The following is a 21,014-nucleotide window of genomic DNA, read 5'->3' as shown; positions in this document are numbered from 1 at the left end:
GAGACCCAGGGGATCATGGAATTGTCCCCCCAATACCAGAATGGTATTGGGGGAAAATTCCATGATCTTAGACATGTTACATGGCCATGTTCGGAGTTACCATTGTGACGCTATACATAGGTAGTGACCTATGTATAGTGCACGCGTGTAATGGTGTCCCCGCACTCACAAAGTCAGGGGAATTTGCCCTGAATGATGTGGGGGCACCTTGGCTAGTGCCAGGGTGCCCACACACTAAGTAACTTGGCACCAAACCTTCACCAGGTGAAGGTTAGACATATAGGTGACTTATAAGTTACTTATGTGCAGTGAAAAATAGCTGTGAAATAACGTGGACGTTATTTCACTCAGGCTGCAGTGGCAGGCCTGTGTAAGAATTGTCTGTGCTCCCTATGGGTGGCAAAAGAAATGCTGCAGCCCATAGGGATCTCCTGATACCCCAATACCCTGGGTACCTAAGTACCATATACAAGGGAATTATATGGGTGTACCAGTGTGCCAATGAGAATTGGTAAATTTAGTCACTAGCCTGCAGTGACAAATTTAGAAAGCAGAGAGAGCATAAACACTGAGGTTTTGGTTAGCAGAGCCTCAGTTATACAGTTAGGCACCACACATGGAACACATACAGGGCACATACTATGAGCACTGGGGTCCTGCCTAGCAGGATCCCAGTGACACAGGGGCTAAAACATACATACATACAGTGAAAATGGGGGTAACATGCCAGGCAAGATGGTACTTTCCTACACTTGGGTTTGAATCAGTGCTGTACAGCCATAAGGATTTTAAAAAGCGATACTTCTAAATTTTTTATCCTTGCGGTTAGCAAGCTTCTTGTGGCCGCTTGGCATATACAAAGTCGTTTTATAAATAATTATTTTATGAAATAATCTTAGGTATACAAGCATTTTAAATCCATGAGGTCCAAGACTGTGGGCCTCATTACAACCTCGGCGTTCTTTCAAAAAGACCGCCGAGGCTGCGGGAGCCAGAAAACTGCCATTGCCGGCGGTATTCCTTGCTCCCTATTATGACTTTTCCGCTGGGCCAGCGGACGGAAACAGTGTTACCGTCCGCTGGCCCAGCGGAAAAGTCACATCAACATTGCTGCCGGCTCGTAATAGAGCCAGCGGCAATGCTGATGTGCAGCGGGTGCAGTAGCACCCATTGCGCATTTCACTGCCCGAAATTCGGGCAGTGAAATGCGCGACGGGGCTATGCCTGGGGGCCCCTGCACTGCCCATGCCAAGTGCATGGGCAGTGCAGGGGCCCCCAGGGGCACCCCAAGTCCCCTTACCGCCAGTCTTTCCATGGCGGTGTTTACCGCCACGGACAGGCTGGCGGTCGGGGACTCATAATCCCTAGGGCAGCGGTGCACCGCCAGGCGGAAGCCTGGCGGTATGTTGGAGGGGCCGGCGGTATGGCCGTGGCTATTGCGCCACGCTCATAATAGCTGGCGGAACACCGCCAGCCTGTTGGCGGTGTTACCGCCAGCTTACCGCCGGCCACCAGGGTCGTAATGACCCCCTGTATTTCATTAGTTTTATGTTTTTTATATTTTTTTATGTGTTTATAAATTGTGAAACTAAATTGTATTATGATGATTTGATGGCTATGTTGACCGAATAAAGCTTACTGTTGACTGCACAGATACAACATCCGTTCTCTCATACCACTGGGAAATGGTTTCCACAGTTGTACATCTGATGCCACACACCACCCTACACAAATGGGGACAAGTGAAGTGTAACAGTTCACTAATGGGTCTACGGAGGAGGGTGATAGACATTTCTTACACTGGGGAGGAGGACAGTTTGAAATCCGTTGTACAGAAGAGTGAGGTGGGAGTTTGGTTGTTTTGTTTTTGTATGGTTATTGTAAAATTTCTCAAGTTAAAAAATGTAAGTAACAGAACGATGGGCAGGTCAGACTAGGCCCACCTATTGTCACTGAGTGCAGACATCTATGACAGAAACACTTAGGGACGGTGAGCAGCTGAAAATATTGCTGAATGTTAACAGCCTTCGGGACAGAATCAAAATAGGAGGGTTTGTCAATAATAGAAACACAAAGGCCCAGATTTACTTTTTCTACAAAAACCCCACTAGAAAGGTAATAAATGGATAATTCTTGGGAGAGGGAGGAAATATATAGTCCTCTGATAAACTCTGTTGTCACAAAGACGCACAAAGGGTTGATATTTTGGGCAGAAGATGCTTGACTAGTAATCAAAGAGAAATGGGTAAACCCCTGTGGATGTTCCATGGGTGTATAAGTGACAGGGGGTAGGACAGACAAATGGTGTTGCCCTGCCACAACCTCAGAAGCGTAGGCTTAATGAAGTCTGCTCCCTACTCTTGAAGGCACTTCCTTCCTTGCATAGAACACGCAAAGACTTTAATGATTTTCTGGAACCAAATACGGACATGACGAATGGTAAAGTGGCCACCCCCACTCAGCTGGTTCAATGAGCAGAGATTAGGAAATTGAGTGATGTATTGAGACTAAGGCAAGTCTTCAATTGACAGTACTCCTTTCCCCCTGGGACCTCTGGAGCACTTAGCTTACTTTCAGATAAGATTTACTTTTTATCCCAAAAGCTGAAATTCCCCAGGGTGAGTGAGTAAAGAATAGAATATTTGGCCAAGGAAATTTTGAATCGCCTTCTGTTCCGCCACCTATTCCCATGCGCCAATGTTGATATTCAGACTGAAGCTAAATAATAGAAGCATACCTAGATAGATGGGAATTCAAAGATGGAGAAACCGTATGACCTCTGACAAAGTCACTGATAATTACTTTAAAGATTAATATTCAATCAGTACAATCCTGCATTACGCTTTCTGGGACATACAAAACAGTGGTGACAGACAGGGCTGGCTTTAGAGCACAGAAAGTGTCTGTTATGCTTACCTGGCTTAATTCCAGCAGCAGTCTATTCAATTCCAAATCTTCTGTCTCCGTAGTATGCAATAGTTTGTTACTAGAGCAAACTTCACCATAACATGAAACAATGTCACTGGGGTGAAAACGTTCACCACACTAGGTCACTGCACTCAGAGACAAAAACACCCACAAACAAATAGATTCCTGAATGCCATAATTCAGCCAGACCAAACTATCTTTCATGCCCAGGCGATTGCCCACCTTAGCCTCTATAGACTTCACAAATGGCTGTACAACATAGTGAGGAGAAAGGATATACTGGTGATTCTTCACTGGACACAGAAAATGTGTTCGATTCAGTCAGAACTGCAATATTTATCTCCAGAGCACTTCAAATTTGGTCCGGCATTCTGAGCCTTGTGGATCTCCTAAACAAGACCCCAAGGGTTATGGTTAAAATGTACAGAGTATTTTTTCATATTTTGTCATAAGTTTAAGCTGGGGAGAGCTATTCAGCAGGGGTGCCCGCTCTTTAAACTAATTGCACTGGCAACTGAACCTCTGGCATGATGGGTTATCTGTGTGCAACAAAGCAGAGTTTGACTTCGAAAACATTAAAGAGACGAAAAGGCTCAATGGCCTTCGAGTAGAAAATCAATGCAAGTGTCCAATCTCCAGATAAAGAAAGCGGGTTTCTATCACCACTTAAACTTAGGAAGTTTGCTTGAGGGAAATAGCGTACATTTGGAGATTTTTCAACATTTAGACATCTCCCACTTTGACTGCTCAATTAATAGGGGAAGTTGTATACAGCTTTCCCTTGTGAGTACAATCTTATAGACATTTTGGAAAATGCACTTGGTAAATGTGATTTTCACTTTTTGAAAAGGTGTCCCTGCACCAATCACTTCATCCTGATGAGACCCCACTTTATATAGTAAGTCGAAAAGTTTGTTGACTAAGCCATAACAAACTTAAATTGCCCTGTGCTTTAGGGCAAAAATGGACATTATCCCTTTCCGTGGAGTCGCTTATGGCCATTTGTTTGAAACCTGTTTTGTTTGTGTTTATGTGTTTTATGGATGTGGTATATGTCACAGGTTCAAGTTAATGGGACTCTTTTTTGCTGTATGTTTACAATATGTTTGGATATCTATATTAAATTACTCCATGTGAGCAAAGCATGCTTGTTTGTACATTCTGTTGGAGCATTTACTAATGCTATTGTGTGTTGTCTATTAGTAACAATCAAGCATTAGGGATAAGAAACGCTGTGTTGGATGTAGTATGTACCACAGAGTGGCACAACATGCCAGAGGTGGCCAACCTGGTAAAAATTGCATTATCAGTGAAACTAAACTGGGGAGCAATTTTGTATCACATACAAGACCATGGTAAATAATACACTGACTGACTACAACATGCTACAATCACATACGATGGAGTCATTGGACCATTGGTAGACTTACACTGTGCGACTGCCATCATTCAACCAAGGGATAAGAGAAGGCTTCCGTTTAATACAGCTGAGGAGCTTACCTAAGGCCTAATACAGTATGAGCAGGATAAGCAAGATGGGTCTAGCACTGACTGGCAGATGCAGGACACTGTAGGCAGGAAAAAGGCACATTCCTACATACCACATAGGGATGTAGAGTGATACAGTCTTACAGAGATAAAGTAGTACAATAGTGGGTACCAGTGTCCCACTTACGCTACAGTTTGTTATCATAGGCATCCTTGATGACGTGACCTACCCAGAAATAAACTCACACTATGTTCACCAGGACTAATGATCAAAAACTGAGATATTGCAAGGTAATGGAGAGATCAGCTATGCCCTACAATTTCTAGATGGAGGAGAATAGCAGTGTAATATGCAATATAAGAAAACTGAGGCCACCATTGGAAAGCAGTCAAAATATGGGGGCCTTAGAGAAGTCCCTAAGGACTTGGTTCTTATAGGAATCTCACCGTGTACTCAAACTGAAAGACTTGTCTTTTCAATAGATTTATGTTTCTATGTGGGATGGTATATGTGTGTATATGCTGATCTGAATAGACGTGTATTTTTAATACAATCAATTAATTCATACTGCAAATGTTATCTGTTTTATGAAACAAACAAAAAAAGAATAAAAAAAAACCTTTACAAAAAATAGCCTCTTTACAAATAATGGTGATATGGTCAATGTTATTCCACGGGCAATGTTTCCGGGCTCCTCTGTTCAGTTCAGCAGTGCTTGAGCATCTTTAAAAAAAAAATGTTTACACAATGAAATGCAGGCAGAGTTACAGTTACCCAGGCGTCATATTGATCTAGCTGCCTGTAGTACTTTATAATGCTCAGAACAAAAGACAGATCCCTTCAAATAGTGTTGCCTTTAGCTCCTAAGACAGCCTATGAAAATAATGCACGGCATGTAAACCTAGATTACGTGTAACCTGCGAAATAGAAATCCTTGCAGCCACTGGCATTACAGCTCTGAAAGCAAAGATAGATTAAATTCACTTACACACTGTTGGCCTCCATGCTTTGGTTGCCCTCTGAGACTTCAACTTCTGCAGCCGAGCGGAACGAGTCAGGATTCCTGATGATGAAAAGCAGCACTGTCCCCACGAGGCTGATCACGGTTAGTGCAATGAAAACAGGCTTGCGTTCGGCTTCTGAGGACGAAACAGAGGCACAATGTAAAAAAAATAATTAAGTGACATTAGTAAAACATGAAAGATTTAGACTGATCTGTAGAATGGGGCCTTTTTTTATCAGATCTGGCTTGAAAGTGAAGCTGTCTTCGCATTTTATGTGATCAACACAAATAGAGCTTTCAGAGGAGCTCCTGAGAGTGGCTTCCGCTCTGTCCAAATGTTGATATACTTGAACACAGATTTTGTCTGGACAGACGCTGTGTGCTTTTGCTGAAAGAGAGGATGTCTTGCACTTTTTTTGCCATGTGGAAAGGCTTGTACTCGATCACAGCAGGGCTGAGTTGGTTATGGTGACAAGACATTGATCAAGGCTATAGGCCTTATCCGTTTATTATGAAACATTGTGACAATGGCAGTAGGCTTGACTTGCTTATTATGAAAATCATATGTTAAAGCCAATAGGCCTATAAGGGTGGACTGTCATTACACAGTGTTTAAGCTTGTAGACAAGTATTTTGTTACAAGGAATCACACAGACAGCCATATTTGGTAAGGGGTTCGGAGTGGTTTAGCCCTGTGCCCCTCTCTGTACATTGATAATCCTTTTTATGTCGTTTTAAGACAGGCTGTAGGTTATTTTGGCAACTGAAACGTTGTTCAAACTGATAATTTTATGACCAGATACAGGTAGTTACCTTGTGGGAAAGCTCACGCAGAATACAGTAAGCCTAGTTGGTTATTGTGACAAGAGCTAGGGGGCGACACTGATTCACTTTAAAAAGTTGTGTCAGAGGTAATAGATCTAATTCTTTTTATTATGATAATTTAAAATAATCCAGACACTGTGAAAATTGCATGTTACAACTAACAGGATTCTAACAGCATGGATTATTACTACACTGGGAAAAAAGCCTGTAAACTGTTACTGCATTACAAGTGTTCTCACAGATTCTGGAATAGGCACTTTTTTTACCCTTTGTGTCCCTCTCTGACAGACCCCGCAGGTACAATATTCACATTTTAATCATCCTTCTTAACACTTTTAGGAGGGAGAGAATGTTTTTATTGGCTGTAGTTTTCAGTATATGTATGGTCTTCTGTCTGTATGCCTGAGAGTTGCCTTGTGGGACAGGTCATGCAGCATTCACTAAGCCTGAGGTGGTTATAGTGACAAGCTAATGATTAGGAACATGTATGTCACATGCTATAGTTACAACATGATCAAATGTTACAACAAAGGTAGCATTCCTGACCTATTTATAATGAAAAGTGTTTGTTAAAGCCAACAGGCCTTTAAAAGGTGCATTGCGATTACACTGTAGTAAAGGCTGTGGATCAATATTGTGTTACAAGCAATGATATCACAAAGGTATGTGATATGCCATAAGATTGATCTGTTTATTATTAAAGGTTATGCAAAGACAAGAGGCCTTTATTGTGAAAACACCTTTAAGGGTGAATTGATACTGAACTGAGTTAAGGACTGTGGACAGGAATTACATTGCATGGAATCTCAAAGATAGGCAATACTATTGATTTGTGTTACCATCTGTGAAAAACCTAGAACATTTTAGAATTCTCGTCATGTAGTTTTAAGAGGTTATGTACATTGTTTTGCTAGCTATAATAATCCACTGTATATTGAGTTTGCTTTGTGGCAAAGCTTATACTCAATACTGTAGGACTGATGAAAAGCCAATGGTAAAGGCTGTAGGCCTGATTGATTCATTAAGAAAATTCATGTCAGTTCAGAAGCCATCTATAAGTCTAATCAATTTATTATGAAACAGTACGACGAAGAAAGCAAGCCTGACAGAATTTGTCTTACAGACTGGTATTTTGTTTCATGGAATCACAAAGATTAACTTCATAAACAAGGGGTTTGATGTTGGTTACCTCGCTGTCAAAACTCTGAGGGTAGAAAATTTGTACTGTGAGAATCATTGTTTATGCTGGGTTATACATATATGGTTTTGCCAACTCCAATTTTGTACATATTTCTAGTTTTATAACTGCATATTTGATAGCTACTTTGTCAAAAAGCTTATGCTCAATATAGTAGGCTTGAGTTGTTGATTGTGATGAGCCAATGATATAGGGAATAGACCTGACTGGTCCATTCCGAAAAATTACGACAGATGTCATAGGTCTGGGCAGTTTTTTTATGCAAAATTTCAACGAATTCAGTAGGTTTTTCTTATATAATGTAAAAATCATATGTTAAAGTCGATAGGCCTTTACGAGTGGATAGATGATGTACTGTGTTAATGGCTATTTTGCTACATGGAATCTCACAGGCAACCATAGCAAGAAAGGATCTTGGTGTTGGTTACTTCCTCTGACAAACACCGTGGATAGGAGATATGCATGATCATAATCCTTGCAAGATCATCTTAGGGTGTAGTAGGTAGGGGGCGTGGCCAACTGCCGGGAGATGGCACACGCTTAATCTCCTAGCTCCGGAGGGGCCGCTAAAACTTATGCCGATAAGCGTGCCATCCCCGGGCGATTCAGTGACTGAAGGCGGACGCTGGACTGGGGACAGACCCCGGATGTCGCCCGGTCCCCGTCCTTGACCCGGGACGTGCGTGGACGCGGGATCGGCCCGCCGACTCCTAGGAAGGCCTGCGGCCTTCCTTGCCGCTTTGGGCCGGGGTCTCAAGTGGAGCCGGAGGTCGCGGCTTAGCCGGCGCGGCCGGCCCGGGCTAGTGGAGCGGCCCCGGACGATTAAATCCTGGTGCGAGGGGCCGGAACCGTGAGGCCTCCCCGGGAGGGAGTGGAGGCGGGACTAGGCGGCGCCCGGCTCCAGGAGAAGCGGAAAGAGCTGGAGGTGCCCAGCGGGGGAGACGCGAAGCCGCCCTCTCGCCCGATGGGGTCTGGGCTCCGAAGACGGCCCGAAGGAGCGGAGGAGCGCAGGAGACAACGCGGAGCGGCTGGGGGGCCCCAACAGGACGACACCCCATGGGGGAGCAAGTAAAATTCGGAAATAAAATAAATAAATAAAAGAAAGGAAGAAAGGGGGAAAAAAAGTAAAAAGACACTACTGAAGGGGAGTGGCAGAACCCCCCAAAAAATAAGAAAAAGAAAAAGAAAATAAAAGAGGAAATAGAAGCTGCCCTGACTGGAGAGAACGGCTGGCCCAGAGGCTAAGACCCCCTGGGGGCTATTACCGGAGCGGCTGAAGACAGAGCCCAGCAAACGGGCAGATGGTGTGGACTCTTCCGGCACTGCGCCAACAGGCGGAGGAAAGAGGGCCTGAGAAGAGGCTCGGGCCTGCGCCTAAGGGTGCAATCCTCCCCGCCCGACCTGGCCGATGCCCTCCAAGGCCCGTCACAAGAAGAAAATCATGGACACCGCATCCCCACCAGCGCACAAAGAAATGGAAGAACAGCCCCACCTGCAATCCAGCGTACAGGAAACCCTGGACAGAATACTGGGGGCGATTGAAGACACAAAGACTACGCTACAACACAACATCAATCAAGTAGCGGTCGAAGTAGGCCTCCTAAGGGCAGAACACCACAAACTGGCGGACAGGGTCAAGGAAACTGAATCCACATTGGCAATTGTTGGACCGAAACAGAAGGATCTTGCGGCTGAGGTGACCTCCCTGGCTGCTAGAATAACACGTCTAGAACAAAGGGCCGAGGACGCAGAGGGCAGAAACAGAAGGAACAATGTGCGTGTGGTGGGCCTTCCCGAGGGAGCCGAAGGGATCAACATGGTGGACTTCCTGGAGAAGTGGTTTAGTACAACGGTGGTGCCTGGATGCCTGACGCCCTTTTACACGCTGGAACGAGCGCACTGAATGCCATCGAGGCCTCTCGCCCCCGGTAGGCCACCCAGAATGGTGATTGCCAAACTGCTGCACTACAAAGACAGAGACACTCTCATTCAGAAGGCCAGAGAGATGGGCCCGTTTAAGGTAGCAAATGGGGAGGTGACGCTATTCCCGGACTATACTCTGGATGATCAAAACAGGCGAACCTCATTCCTAGCAGTCAAAAGGGCCCTCAGAGACGAAGGGATTCAATACTCATTGTTGTATCCGGCCAGACAGAGTGATACTGGAGGGGAAAACCACTTTCTTCCAAACGCCAGAGGAGGCATGGGAATGGCTCGAGAAGCAGGGGCTCCAGGGGGGAAGACCCGTCGGTGAGAACACGACTGCGGGCCGGACTCGCCGTGCTCATGGGGCGCGGAGACCCGGGAATCGACCGAGACTAGCGCCAACACAAACACAAAAGGAAAAAGACAAGAGAGCGGCTCTGGAGGCTGCGGCCCGAGTCAGTGGTGGAACCTCGCCCCCGGGGGGCTCAGGAGAGGACTCAGATGATACAGTGGTGTCTTCGGCTGGGGACTCGATCTGCTCGACACGTGCTCCCAAGGTGACGCTGCGGACCGCTGATGAGCTTGGTTAAGCATTGTACGAGTGGACCTGGCGATGCGGCACAACAAAAGAACGTGAGGCCCCTCCGGACTTGACCGCCCCCCGAACCAGTACCTCACTGGTCTAGCTAGCCTGGCGAGAACTGTAGCTATATGTTTGAACAAGTTGCACCGTTGCGTGATTTTCTGGGCTACCTTCAGGTTAGTAGGCGCCCTGGGGTGGGGGAGTTGGGTTTTACAGTTATCAGTTAACTTGGCTAAGTGGGTGGCGATACACGATAGTAGTAAATGTTTGAACATGGGTAGGAATAGAGCGGTAACCGGGGGGAGCCAAGGACGCTATTATCAAATTACTTTATTAAAATGGCAGAATATAATCTCTTAACATGGAATGTCAGGGGGATGAGCACACCTGCCAAAAGACACAGAGTCCTCACCTACTTGAAGAGGAGAGGGGTGCAGGTGGCAATGCTGCAAGAGACCCACTTGTTAGCATTCGAGGTTGAGAAACTGAGACGCAGATGGAGAGGACAGGTGTTTGCCACAGAGTACTCGGCTTATGCGAGGGGAGCATTGATATGGGTCAGGGCCGGGGTCCCACTGATAATAGACTCCTCAAACATAGACCGAGAGGGCAGGTTTGTGGTGTTAGAAGGGAGACTACATGGTATTTCAGTTGTCATGAGTTGCATTTATGCTCCCAATCAGGACCAGGTCCCCTTCCTGACCAAGTTATCGAGCCACCTCACTTGCCAATGCGCAGGAGAATTGCTGGAGGGGGGGGGGGGGGGACTTCAATGCAATACTGGACATTAACATGGACAGATTGACCCCACCGCTGCAGGGCGCAGTGTCCACTAGAAGAGCCAAAAAGCTCTGTGAATGGTTGGACTCCTGGGGGCTTGTGGATGTCTGGCGGGAACAACACCCAAAAGACAGTGACTATTCTTATTATTCAGGCCTCCACCGGCTGCACACTAGAATTGATAGAATAACTTGCACTGCGGGCCTGGCGCGTTATGTGACCCACGCAGAGTATCTTGGCCGCACACTATCAGACCATAACCCCTTGCTGGTGACACTGAGTATTCTGGGGGACAGACCCCCAATACCATCATGGAGACTCTCTCCCCACTGCATTGGAGGATCAGGCGTATAGAGAGGCCCTTTGTTCCCACTTGACAGAACATATCAAGATTAATAGCGGATCTACCGCGTCTAGGGCCACAGAGTGAGAAACACTTAAGGTGGTAACGAGGGGCTTCTGCCTGGGTCAGTCGGTGGGGGTGAAACGCACACTTGAAAGGGAATTGACCTCCTTAGAGAAGAAAATACACAAATGGGAAATGAGACAGGATTCTGGAGCCCAAGAGAACGAGGAATATAAACGTGCCCGCAGAGAACACTCCCAGATCGAGGCACAGCTTAGGTGCCATAGCACACAAAAATACCTGGCATCAGTACAATCAGAGGAGGGTAGGTCAGGAAGGCTGCTAGCCTGGCTGGTACACCCAGGCGGAGGGGGAGAACCCATCACAAGTGTACGAGACAAAGAGGGACTTTACAGGCGAAGCCCGGGCCCAATTAATGAAGCTTTTAGGGGATATTATATGCATTTGTACAGGAAACCCCATGACCTGGGGGTTGAAGCCTTTCGGGATTTCCTGCAGCGAATCGCTCTCCCGACCTTAGACCCAGAAGGGAGGGATAGTCTAGGGGGTCCTGTAACGGCGGAGGAGATAAGCAAGGCCATTTTGCAATTAGCTCCCGGAAAGACCCCCGGTACCGATGGCCTCCCAATGGACTTTTACAAAAAATATAGGCCATTGTTAGTGCCCCAACTGGCTGAGGTATACGCGGAGGCATTGCGCCGAGGAGAACTACCAGGCACACTACGTGAGGCTTTGGTGGGGCCGCTACCCAAAACAAAAAACAGGGAAGCTCCAGTGACCGACTTCCGCCCTTTATCAATGTTGAACAGCGATTTTAAGATCCTCAGTAAGATCATGGCTAACAGGTTACTCCCCCGAATGACCACACTGGTGCACGCAGACCAGAATGGTTTCGTCCCTGGCCGCAGCACATCGTTGAACTTGAGGCGGATCTTTGCTATTTTACACATGCCAGCAGCAGAGAAACCCCCCACAGGGGCCTTTTTAGCAGTAGACTTCGAAAAGGCCTTCGACTCGATCAGGTGGGACTACCTCAGGGCTGTGATGCTAGAGATGAGACTAGGAGAAAACTGGGTGAAATGGGTGGACCTACTGTACTCCTCCCCGCTAGCTAGGGTGAAGACGGGCAGAACAATATCTAATACATACCCGGTATATCGAGGAACCAGGCAGGGATGCCCCCTATCCCCGCTGCTGTTTGCCCTGGCATTTGAGCCCCTAGCGGCCAAACTGCGACAGGATGGAGTCGGTAAAGGAATTAATTGGGGCCCAAACGAGCATATTATTTCCCTATACGCAGACGACATTCTGGTGTACTTAAGAGACGGATCCAGTGGTCTCCCGTGGGTTTTAAAGAACCTAGAGGACTTCGGGGAACTATCGGGACTTCGCCTTAACCGAGGCAAAACATTTGTATTCCCCATACTGTCAAACAACGTGTGCCCGGAAACGTGCCCAAGAGATGTGAATTGGGCCCCGCGGACTTTCAAATATCTGGGGATCCAGATATTTAATGAGCTGGCCGACCTCCGTGATGGCAACTTGGGTAGGGCACTCCGGTCGCTGCGCACCTCGGTCGGGTTCTGGCGATCACTGAAACTAACAACAATGGCCAGAGTGGCATTATCTAAAATGGTGATGCTGCCCCGCCTCCTATACTTCTTTGCTAACATTCCGTTATGGGTCCCCCCTGCATGGTTTCTTGAATTGAACGCTCTGCTTTGGGAATTGATATGGGACGAGGGTCGTAGACGCACAGCACTGTCTACTATGTGCAGACCGATGCAAGCGGGGGGATTAGGGGTTCCTGACTTTGAGGCATATTATTTGGCATCCCAGCTGCAGTGGGTGGCAGGTTGGATGGTGGGCAGGGGGCAGTTGGACCTGTTTAACTCCCATGGTTTATTGGACATAGACCGAATAATAGCACGTATGATAGGGAAGAAGCTTTCCCCCCCTTGGAGACAACTTAATGACTAGCGCTGCATCAGCGTGCTGGAAAAGGTGTATGAGTAGGACTGGAGTTAGTCCACCCTACTCTCCGGCGCTACCACTTCCGGTCTTAGTTGTGGAACCAAAAGGAACCAGACCCGGGGGACGAGGGCTGGGCCCATCTACAGATGCGGGAGTGACGACGGTGGGGGAACTTTTTAGGGAAGGTAAGCTGCAGAGCTTTGCCGAATTGGTAGGAAAGGGGGTCCCTCAGGGTCAATTTCTGATGTACAGGAGACTAGTGCATACTCTGAAAGACCATTGGGATACGATTAATGCGGAACCCAGGGTTCACGGAGTATTACACCTCCTGCTAACTTCGGGGGAAGAATCCCACTTGATTACGAGAATATACCGAGCCCAGATAGAAGCTGCATTGTATCCCATGCGCACGCTAAGGGAGAGGTGGGAGAAAACGATCGGGCATGTGCTAACTGAGACAGACTGGAACAGAGCTCTGGCTTATCCCCGGAGGATCTAGCGTAATACCCGGCTACAATATATCCAATATAACTACTTGCATAGAAAATATCTTACCCCTCACCGACTGTTCCGCATATATGGGGGGGACCCCAAGGACTTGCCCCAGATGTGGCAGCGGCGAGGCAGACTTTGACCACATGATGTGGAAATGCGCAGTGTTACAGTTGGGCTGGAGGGCAGTTATAGAGCACATGTCAGGGCTATATGACACGGTATTGCCGTTCACCCTCGATGTCTGTCTGTTGGGCCTAAAGACGAATACACCGCAGGGGAAGATTGGGAGTCGATTCCTGGATCTCGCCCTGGCCCTCTATAAGAGATTAATCATGAGGGGTTGGAAGGCTTCTAACCACCCCTCACTGGCTGAATGGAAAAGCGACGTCACGAGGTGGGCCAGGGCGGAATTACAGGTTTTAAAGACTGAAGAGGCAAAGGGTGTCCGGCGGACTCCCATGGCCCCAGGGTGGGAAGAACTAATGATGAACTGGGATATCACAGGAGAAAGACCACTGACTCCCAATACAGCACCAACAGAAACAGAAATCTGAGTGAATATAGAAAGAAGACAGGGGATACCCCCAACAGTACCACTAGCGAGAGTGAGGAAAACACCAATGAAAAAACTAGTAAAGTACGCAGACAGCTCATGACAAGCCACAGTGAACAGCCCGGAGTTGAGTACAATCGCACGCAGAGAGCAGTAGAAAAACACATGAGACAGGTTGGCCGTCCCCCCCAAGTAAAACTCCCTCAGGGAATTACCCTTGCCACCCAACACTAAAACCACCCACAAAAAGCCATCAAGTGTGTACACAGTTTATTGTTAAGTTGAAGCTGTTATGTGAGCATATAAAACAAATGGGTAACACAGAGCGACAAGGAACCAGACACTTATGGAAAATCACACTAGGATCATAATGCTAGCAGATAACAGAGATTGGATAAAAACCTGGGTGAGCGTTAAACCATGACACAAGATATTTGTGAACACAGGTAAAATGATGTATCCTTTTAAATATTGTGCATAACAAGAATAAGATGTTCCCATCAATGTACTTGTGTGATGTAAACAGCGAATTGTTAATAAAAATATATTTAAAAATAAAATAAAATAGGGCGTAGTAGGTGTCGACCTGGCCCTTGCAATAAAAAATATATATAAAACTCTATGTACATATGCATACACAGAGGGTTCAGTCTTCCCTTTTCTATCTGTTCAAGTGCTGTTTACATACCACTTCTCCCCCATGACAGCACTCAGCATGGGACAATGAGTTAGCCTTTTTCTGACATTGGCTATATTACCCTCAGAGGAATGGCATTATGTCTGATTAAATGTGAACATCTGCCTAAAAAGGAGGGCGTTTCAGCATATGGGGTGGCAGCTAGTGGTTTTAGTTTTCCATCCTTTATAGGTCTACTTTCACTGCTGACATTAGTTTTGTATATTTTAGAGCATCCTGCAGCTTCCCAGGTAGTCCTACTGATTGTTCTGTCCCTGCTCATTTCAAATGCAGTGTGCTGCATCCTGTGCAGCCACTATTTCAAAACCTCTCAGCCACCTTGGAATGGAACAATCTACAGTATCATCATTTCACTCTTCCAAGATGGCCACTGTGTTTAGAAGCATTATGTTGGCCTCCTTGGATAAGTGTAACAGTGAAACATTACACACTTTAGCATTTGGAAATGGGTATCAGGTGTAATGTACTGAACAGCTGTCTTGGGATGGGACCATGTATGGTGTGTATTGTTTTTACTGCTTTAAGATGGCAAATGTCGCTTCTTAACGAAACAAGAACGTTGTAACTCTAGAATAACAATATAGTATGTACAATAACTTTGCAAGACGGCCACTCACAGTTTTTTTGTTGTTTTTTTTAATGAAGCCCTAACCCCGCCAAATTTAGGTGGCAGCACTGTTTCTTTGTTCCTACTTTTATTCTCTTAATTTATCTTCCATATGCTTGATAAGATTGTGTGACTGTTTTACTGCAAATGAGTAAGTGGATGCATGCAAGAACGAGACAGCGGGAGGATGAATGGGTGAATGTTTGCAAGGATGAGTGACAGAGTCCAAGTATCACTTGTGTGACTGAACTCAACACCGACTGATGTCACACTTTCAATCATAAACCAGACCTACTTAAATTGTGAATGCTTGTTTTGGCATGTGGCTGTTCAACAGCTGTCGGAGTCTTGTCTATTCTGTTCTACAGACGTATTGACAGGGAATTCCCATATTTGAGATATTGCCTCAAGATGTTGCATTTGCACCTTGAAAATTCATCAATAATATTAGTTCCCCTGGTTGGAGAACATGGCGGGCTACGCAGGTCGCGTAGCGCGCTAGAGCGCCTCCCGTTCTGTTTCCCGGGGGCGTGGCAGGACGCGGCAGTCGAGCGGCGGAGCGAGTGGAGGCACACGGATGTGCGCGGATGTGCGTGCCATACTTCACAATACCGAAGGAAACTCTGAGGGCAGCGGGGGCTGTCTGTTGGTATCGGGCCGCGCTGGAGCTGCGCAGGACCCGAAAAAACGTAGCGCGAATTCCCCTTCGGGGGAATAGCGGCAGCTGCAATATCTGAGCGGCTGGAGCCGCGTTTGAGAAGCGGCGGCCGAGTGAGCAGCCCAAGGAGAACTCGGAGACTGGCACAAGAAGCAAGACGGTGAGGCAGAGTGGGGAGGGGGGCGTTTTTCTTGCTCCCCCGCCCCCCTTAACAATAGTGGAGGGGACGGCTCAGTTGTCCCAGGACAGTTTGGTTCCTATTATAGAGGAGAAAGGAGGATCTGTTAAAAAAAAAACCTTGAGACTGAAACCGGGGGAAGGAGGTAGGACTGGGGGGTGGAAAGCGGGAGAGAGTAAACTTAAAGGCAGAGATAGACTGACACCCTCTTTAAGGTCCTTCTTTAAAGTGAGACCGGAGGTAGTTACGCTTATCCCCGGGCAGGTTAGAGCTGCAATGGAAGATACCACTAGGCAGGCGGAAAGTATTCTGGGTGAGGGCGGGGAGGGGGCAAGGACCTCCCCGCCAGGGCTAGGAGAAGAACAGACGGCCCTGGTGTTAGTTCAGACTCTAAACAATAGCCTGGCAGAAGTTCAAGATCACGTATCTAGGGCAGTAGTGCCGGAGCCCGTTCAGGCCACCTCGGGGACCCCCCCTTCATTGAGTACTTCATTGGAGGCTTTAATCTTGACTATTTCTGAGGATGTTAAAAAGGGTTTTGCGAACTCGGAGGTAAATCAAGGGGAGATAAGAGAGGTGTGTGCCAATCTGGGAAAGAAAATTGATGGCGTAATGGTAAGAACAAAGGCCCTGGAGGAAGATATGGGGGGTTTGAAGGAGGAGCTGATACAGCACAAGGTCGAGATTGAGACTTTGAGGAGGAGCAAACTGGCTCTAAAAAACAGGATGGAGCAGATGGAAAACTATTCAAGAAGGAATAATCTAAAATTGTTGAAGGTACCGGAAGGTGCGGAAGGAGGCGATCTTAAAACCTTTGTAGTGTCATTAATCAAATCAGCAGTGGATCTAGAGGAAACCGAGGATGATATTGGGAAGGATATTCAAAGAATTCACCGTGACCCCTTTAAGCCACGCACAAATAGCAGTAGACCTCGGAAAATTTTGATAAACTTTCTGTCCTACCAGATGAAAGAAAAGATTTTATCCAGAGCATTGAAATTGAAGTCTTTGAGAGCGAAGGATATTGTGTTCGAGGTCAGGTCTGACCTATCCAGGGCGACTATGGATAGGCAGTGGGAGCTGGGGAAACGCTTGGAGATTTTTAGATCCATGGGGGTTTCGGCCCAGTTGAAATTCCCAGCTTTCCTTAGAGTCATGCATAACAACAAAATGTACAACATTAGAGACATTAGCGAGGCGGATGAATTATTGGCTATGGTTAAAAGTGAGCAGGCTACTGAATAAGGCTGCGTGTAATGTACAATGGCAAAACTCTCCTGGGAACCTGGGGGCTCTCTAAAATTTGGATCAGTATGGTCCTTAGTTGGGGGGGGTTCTCTATGGGTGGGGGTAGGTGAGAGGGTAGTAGGGAGGGGGGCGGAGTGGGGGGGTTGGGGGGAAAAGGGGGGAGAAAGTAAAAAGTAGAGCCTCGTTCAGCCCAACTATTTGTTACTATTTAAGATTGATAGATGGCTAGTAGGGGGGGGAGGTCAGAGGGTGCTGAATATGCCACTACAAATTTTGTCATGGAACGTCAATGGCTTACGGGTGCGAGGAAGAAGGGAACGAATATTACAGTATTTGAAGGACTCTATGGCACAAATTTTAGTTTTGCAGGAAACACATCTTACCAAGGCGGAGAGTACTAATTTAATACAAAAATTAAGATGGGTGCGAGCATTCGCATGCACAGAACACAGCTATCATAATAAAGGAGTGGTAATTTTAGTTAAACATGTACAGCAGGGCGGTGTAGCAATTTTGGAGTCTAAATCAGATTTAGCAGGGCGATGGGTAATAGTAAAAATGCAATTTGGAGGTCGGAATTTGATATTAGCAGGATACTATGGGCCCAATCACGACGATATAGAACCCTTAAAGCAGCTTTTCTCTCAGCTTTTGGAATTTTCAGATCCGGTTATTTTGATGGGTGATTTTAACGTAGTACTAGATAATGAGTTAGACAGGCATAACTCTAAATCACGAGGTACTCCTAAGTCGCAACAGTATTTAAGGACGATGATGAAGGAATTGGGTCTATGCGACATTTGGAGGCAGAGGGCGGGGAATAGTAGGGATTTCTCTTTCTTTAATAAGAAATACAGACACGCTTCGCGAATTGATTATTTTTTATTGGACATGCGTTTGAGAGAGGAGGTGGAGAATATTGCGTATCTGCCTTCGCATTTATCAGATCATTCTGCGGTGCAGTTAAATTTGTGCTTCCGTCAGACAAGTTCTAGTGGTCGGTGGACGATTGATCGAACTCTGCTACTAGATCAAGAGGTGTTGTTAAACTTGCGTAAGGAAGCTGAATTCTTTTTTAGTGTAAATATGGGCTCCGCCCCTCTATCGGTAGTATGGGACACGTTTAAAGCAGTCATTCGCAGGGAATTAAGGAGCTATTCCATCCAGAAACATAAACGGTATAAGGAAGAGATTTATGTATTGGAGCAGGAAATGCGAAAATGTAAAGCTAAAATAATCGAGGCAGGGGAGACGGCAACGGTGAGGTCCAGCTGGGAGAGGCTGAGAAGTCAGATGGAAAAGGTACTACAGGGAAGAATTCAAAGCAAATGGGAAAGAAGCAAGTTGGCCCATTTCGAGTACGGGGAAAATGCCGGGAAGTTGTTAGCCTGGAAAGGCAAAGCGGACCGTGTCAGGAATTATATTAAGGAGGTTGAAGCGGAGCACTCAGGTGAAAAAACAATAGAAGGGACGGTAATAGAATCGGCTTTTCGGAATTTCTTTTCGCAACTGTATTCCGAGAAGTTGGAGGTGGATGAAGGTATGATAACAGATTGGTTAGGGGCTGATGCATTCCCTGGTTTATCGCGGCAGGAGAACGAAGTATTGAACGCCCCAATAACAGCCGATGAAATTAGGAGAATCCTGACTAGTAGTACATCGGGAAAAGCGCCAGGCCCGGATGGTATCCCAGTGGAAGTTTATAAGGTACTAGAGGATTTAGTTATCCCAGTGCTGACAGAATTGTTTGGAGGGATCCTGGAGTTTGATAACGATATTCCTCTTTCATGGAATGAAGCAGTGATCTCCCTAATTTTTAAACCGGATAAAAACCCAGCGAAGTGTGCCTCATACAGGCCTATATCTTTGTTGAACAGCGATTATAAACTGTTAGCTAAGCTTTTAGCGGATAGGCTAAGTAAGACAGTGAATACTTTAGTGCACCCTGATCAGAAAGGGTTTTCACAAGGTAGATATTTGTATGAATCAACTTTCGAACTGATCGGGCAATAGACATGGCCACAACGTTTGGCTCACCCTTGGCGGTTATGATGTTGGATGCAATGAAGGCTTTCGATCAAGTTAATTGGAAGTTTTTGAAATCTGTTTTGAGGCGGGCCAATTTAGGTTCAAAGTTTTGTGGTATAATCAATCAGATTTATACTTCCCCTTATGCTAAGATTTTGGTGAATGGTAAACTTACGGGCCCTATTTCCATTTCAAGGGGTACAAGGCAGGGTTGCCCCTTGTCCCCAGTATTGTTTAATCTATATATTGAGCCACTTGCTAGAAAAATCAGACAAAACCCTCTTATCCCATCCTTCCGCTGCAATGGTTGGGAAAAGAAAATTTCATTATATGCAGACGATGTACTAATATATACTAATAACCTGACCCTCGCTTTTAATACAGTTAAAGATTTGGCTGAACAATTCGGAAGGATATCAGGGTACCGGATCAATGCGGGGAAAACAGTAATTATGAAGTGGAATATGGTAGGAGGGCTATCAACAAATAAGCAGGAAATACGGTACCTGGGTATTTTAGTGACCCAAAATCTGAAGGACTTAGCAGAGAAGAAATGGGCATGTCTCCCTTTGACGATCATCGGGAGGACAAATCTAATTAAGATGTTTATTCTGCCCAAATGGAATTTTCTGTTTTCAGCTATTCCTTTGGCAATGCATAAGGCCCACTTGGATAAAATGCAGCAAGCAATAAGTAGTTTCATTTGGAACTCAAAGGGGCCGAGGATATCATGGAAAAAGCTGCGTAGAAGAAGGGAAAAGGGAGGACTGGCTCTTCCTGATTTGACATATTATGCGTGGGCTTTTTTGTTTAAGAATTCAAGTATGCTGTTTAGATCCCCAGACGACTCTACAGTGGGCAGAATGTATAAAGCTATGGTGTCATCGGAAAAAGGGGGCTCACAGTCTTTTTTATTTAAATTTGGTGACCCGAAACTTTTCAAAAAAGTTAAACTAAAAGTGCTGCAAGGGATAGCAAGGAGCTGGTACCAGTTGAGGCGGCAGTTGGGTGTACACTATTACAGTTATCAGGCCCCTATCTGGGATTCCCCGGGCACCCCAGTATGCTTCCAGGATATTCTTGTATTACCACTTAAAAAAGGCAGGTGTGGAAAGGTGGGGGGAGATTACGCAAGAAGGTACTCTACTTTCCTGGGATGAATTGGTAAGAATAACGGATGGTTCTCTGTCCAGGTTAAAATATTTACAGATAAGACAGTGGGAAAAAGTAACTAAGGAGGGATTATGGGTGGTAAATGTTTTGGAGGATTCTTTTTTAGACCTGACAGTTTCGGCTTGGGGGAAAAAGGTGGCAGCTTGGTATTGGGAAATATTAGAAACTCTGGACGAGAACTTCGACCTACCAAGCAAGCTATGGGGCAAGTTGATGGTAGGTGATAAGATCGGGTTGTGGTGGAGGAAGTCGTGCATGACTTTATATGAAGTAGTAAAGCCGGCCCCACTAAGAAAAAAACACC

At 46.1% G+C, this 21,014-nt stretch overlaps 1 protein-coding gene across 1 annotated transcript in view; it reads right to left on the bottom strand.

The window, feature by feature from the left end:
* MFSD11 (major facilitator superfamily domain containing 11) overlaps positions 1-21,014 on the bottom strand; it is a 253,913-nt gene that overhangs the window by 118,916 nt on the left and 113,983 nt on the right. The window contains exon 8 of the mRNA XM_069200245.1: positions 5,406-5,556. Coding sequence (XP_069056346.1) covers positions 5,406-5,556 — 151 coding nt within the window. The remainder of the gene's footprint in view (positions 1-5,405; positions 5,557-21,014) is intronic.

This window comes from Pleurodeles waltl, chromosome 7 (genome assembly GCF_031143425.1).
Source record: "Pleurodeles waltl isolate 20211129_DDA chromosome 7, aPleWal1.hap1.20221129, whole genome shotgun sequence".
Taxonomy (NCBI): domain Eukaryota; kingdom Metazoa; phylum Chordata; class Amphibia; order Caudata; family Salamandridae; genus Pleurodeles; species Pleurodeles waltl.
Note: the sequence above shows the minus strand (reverse complement) of the source record. Positions and strands in the feature narration are given on the sequence as shown.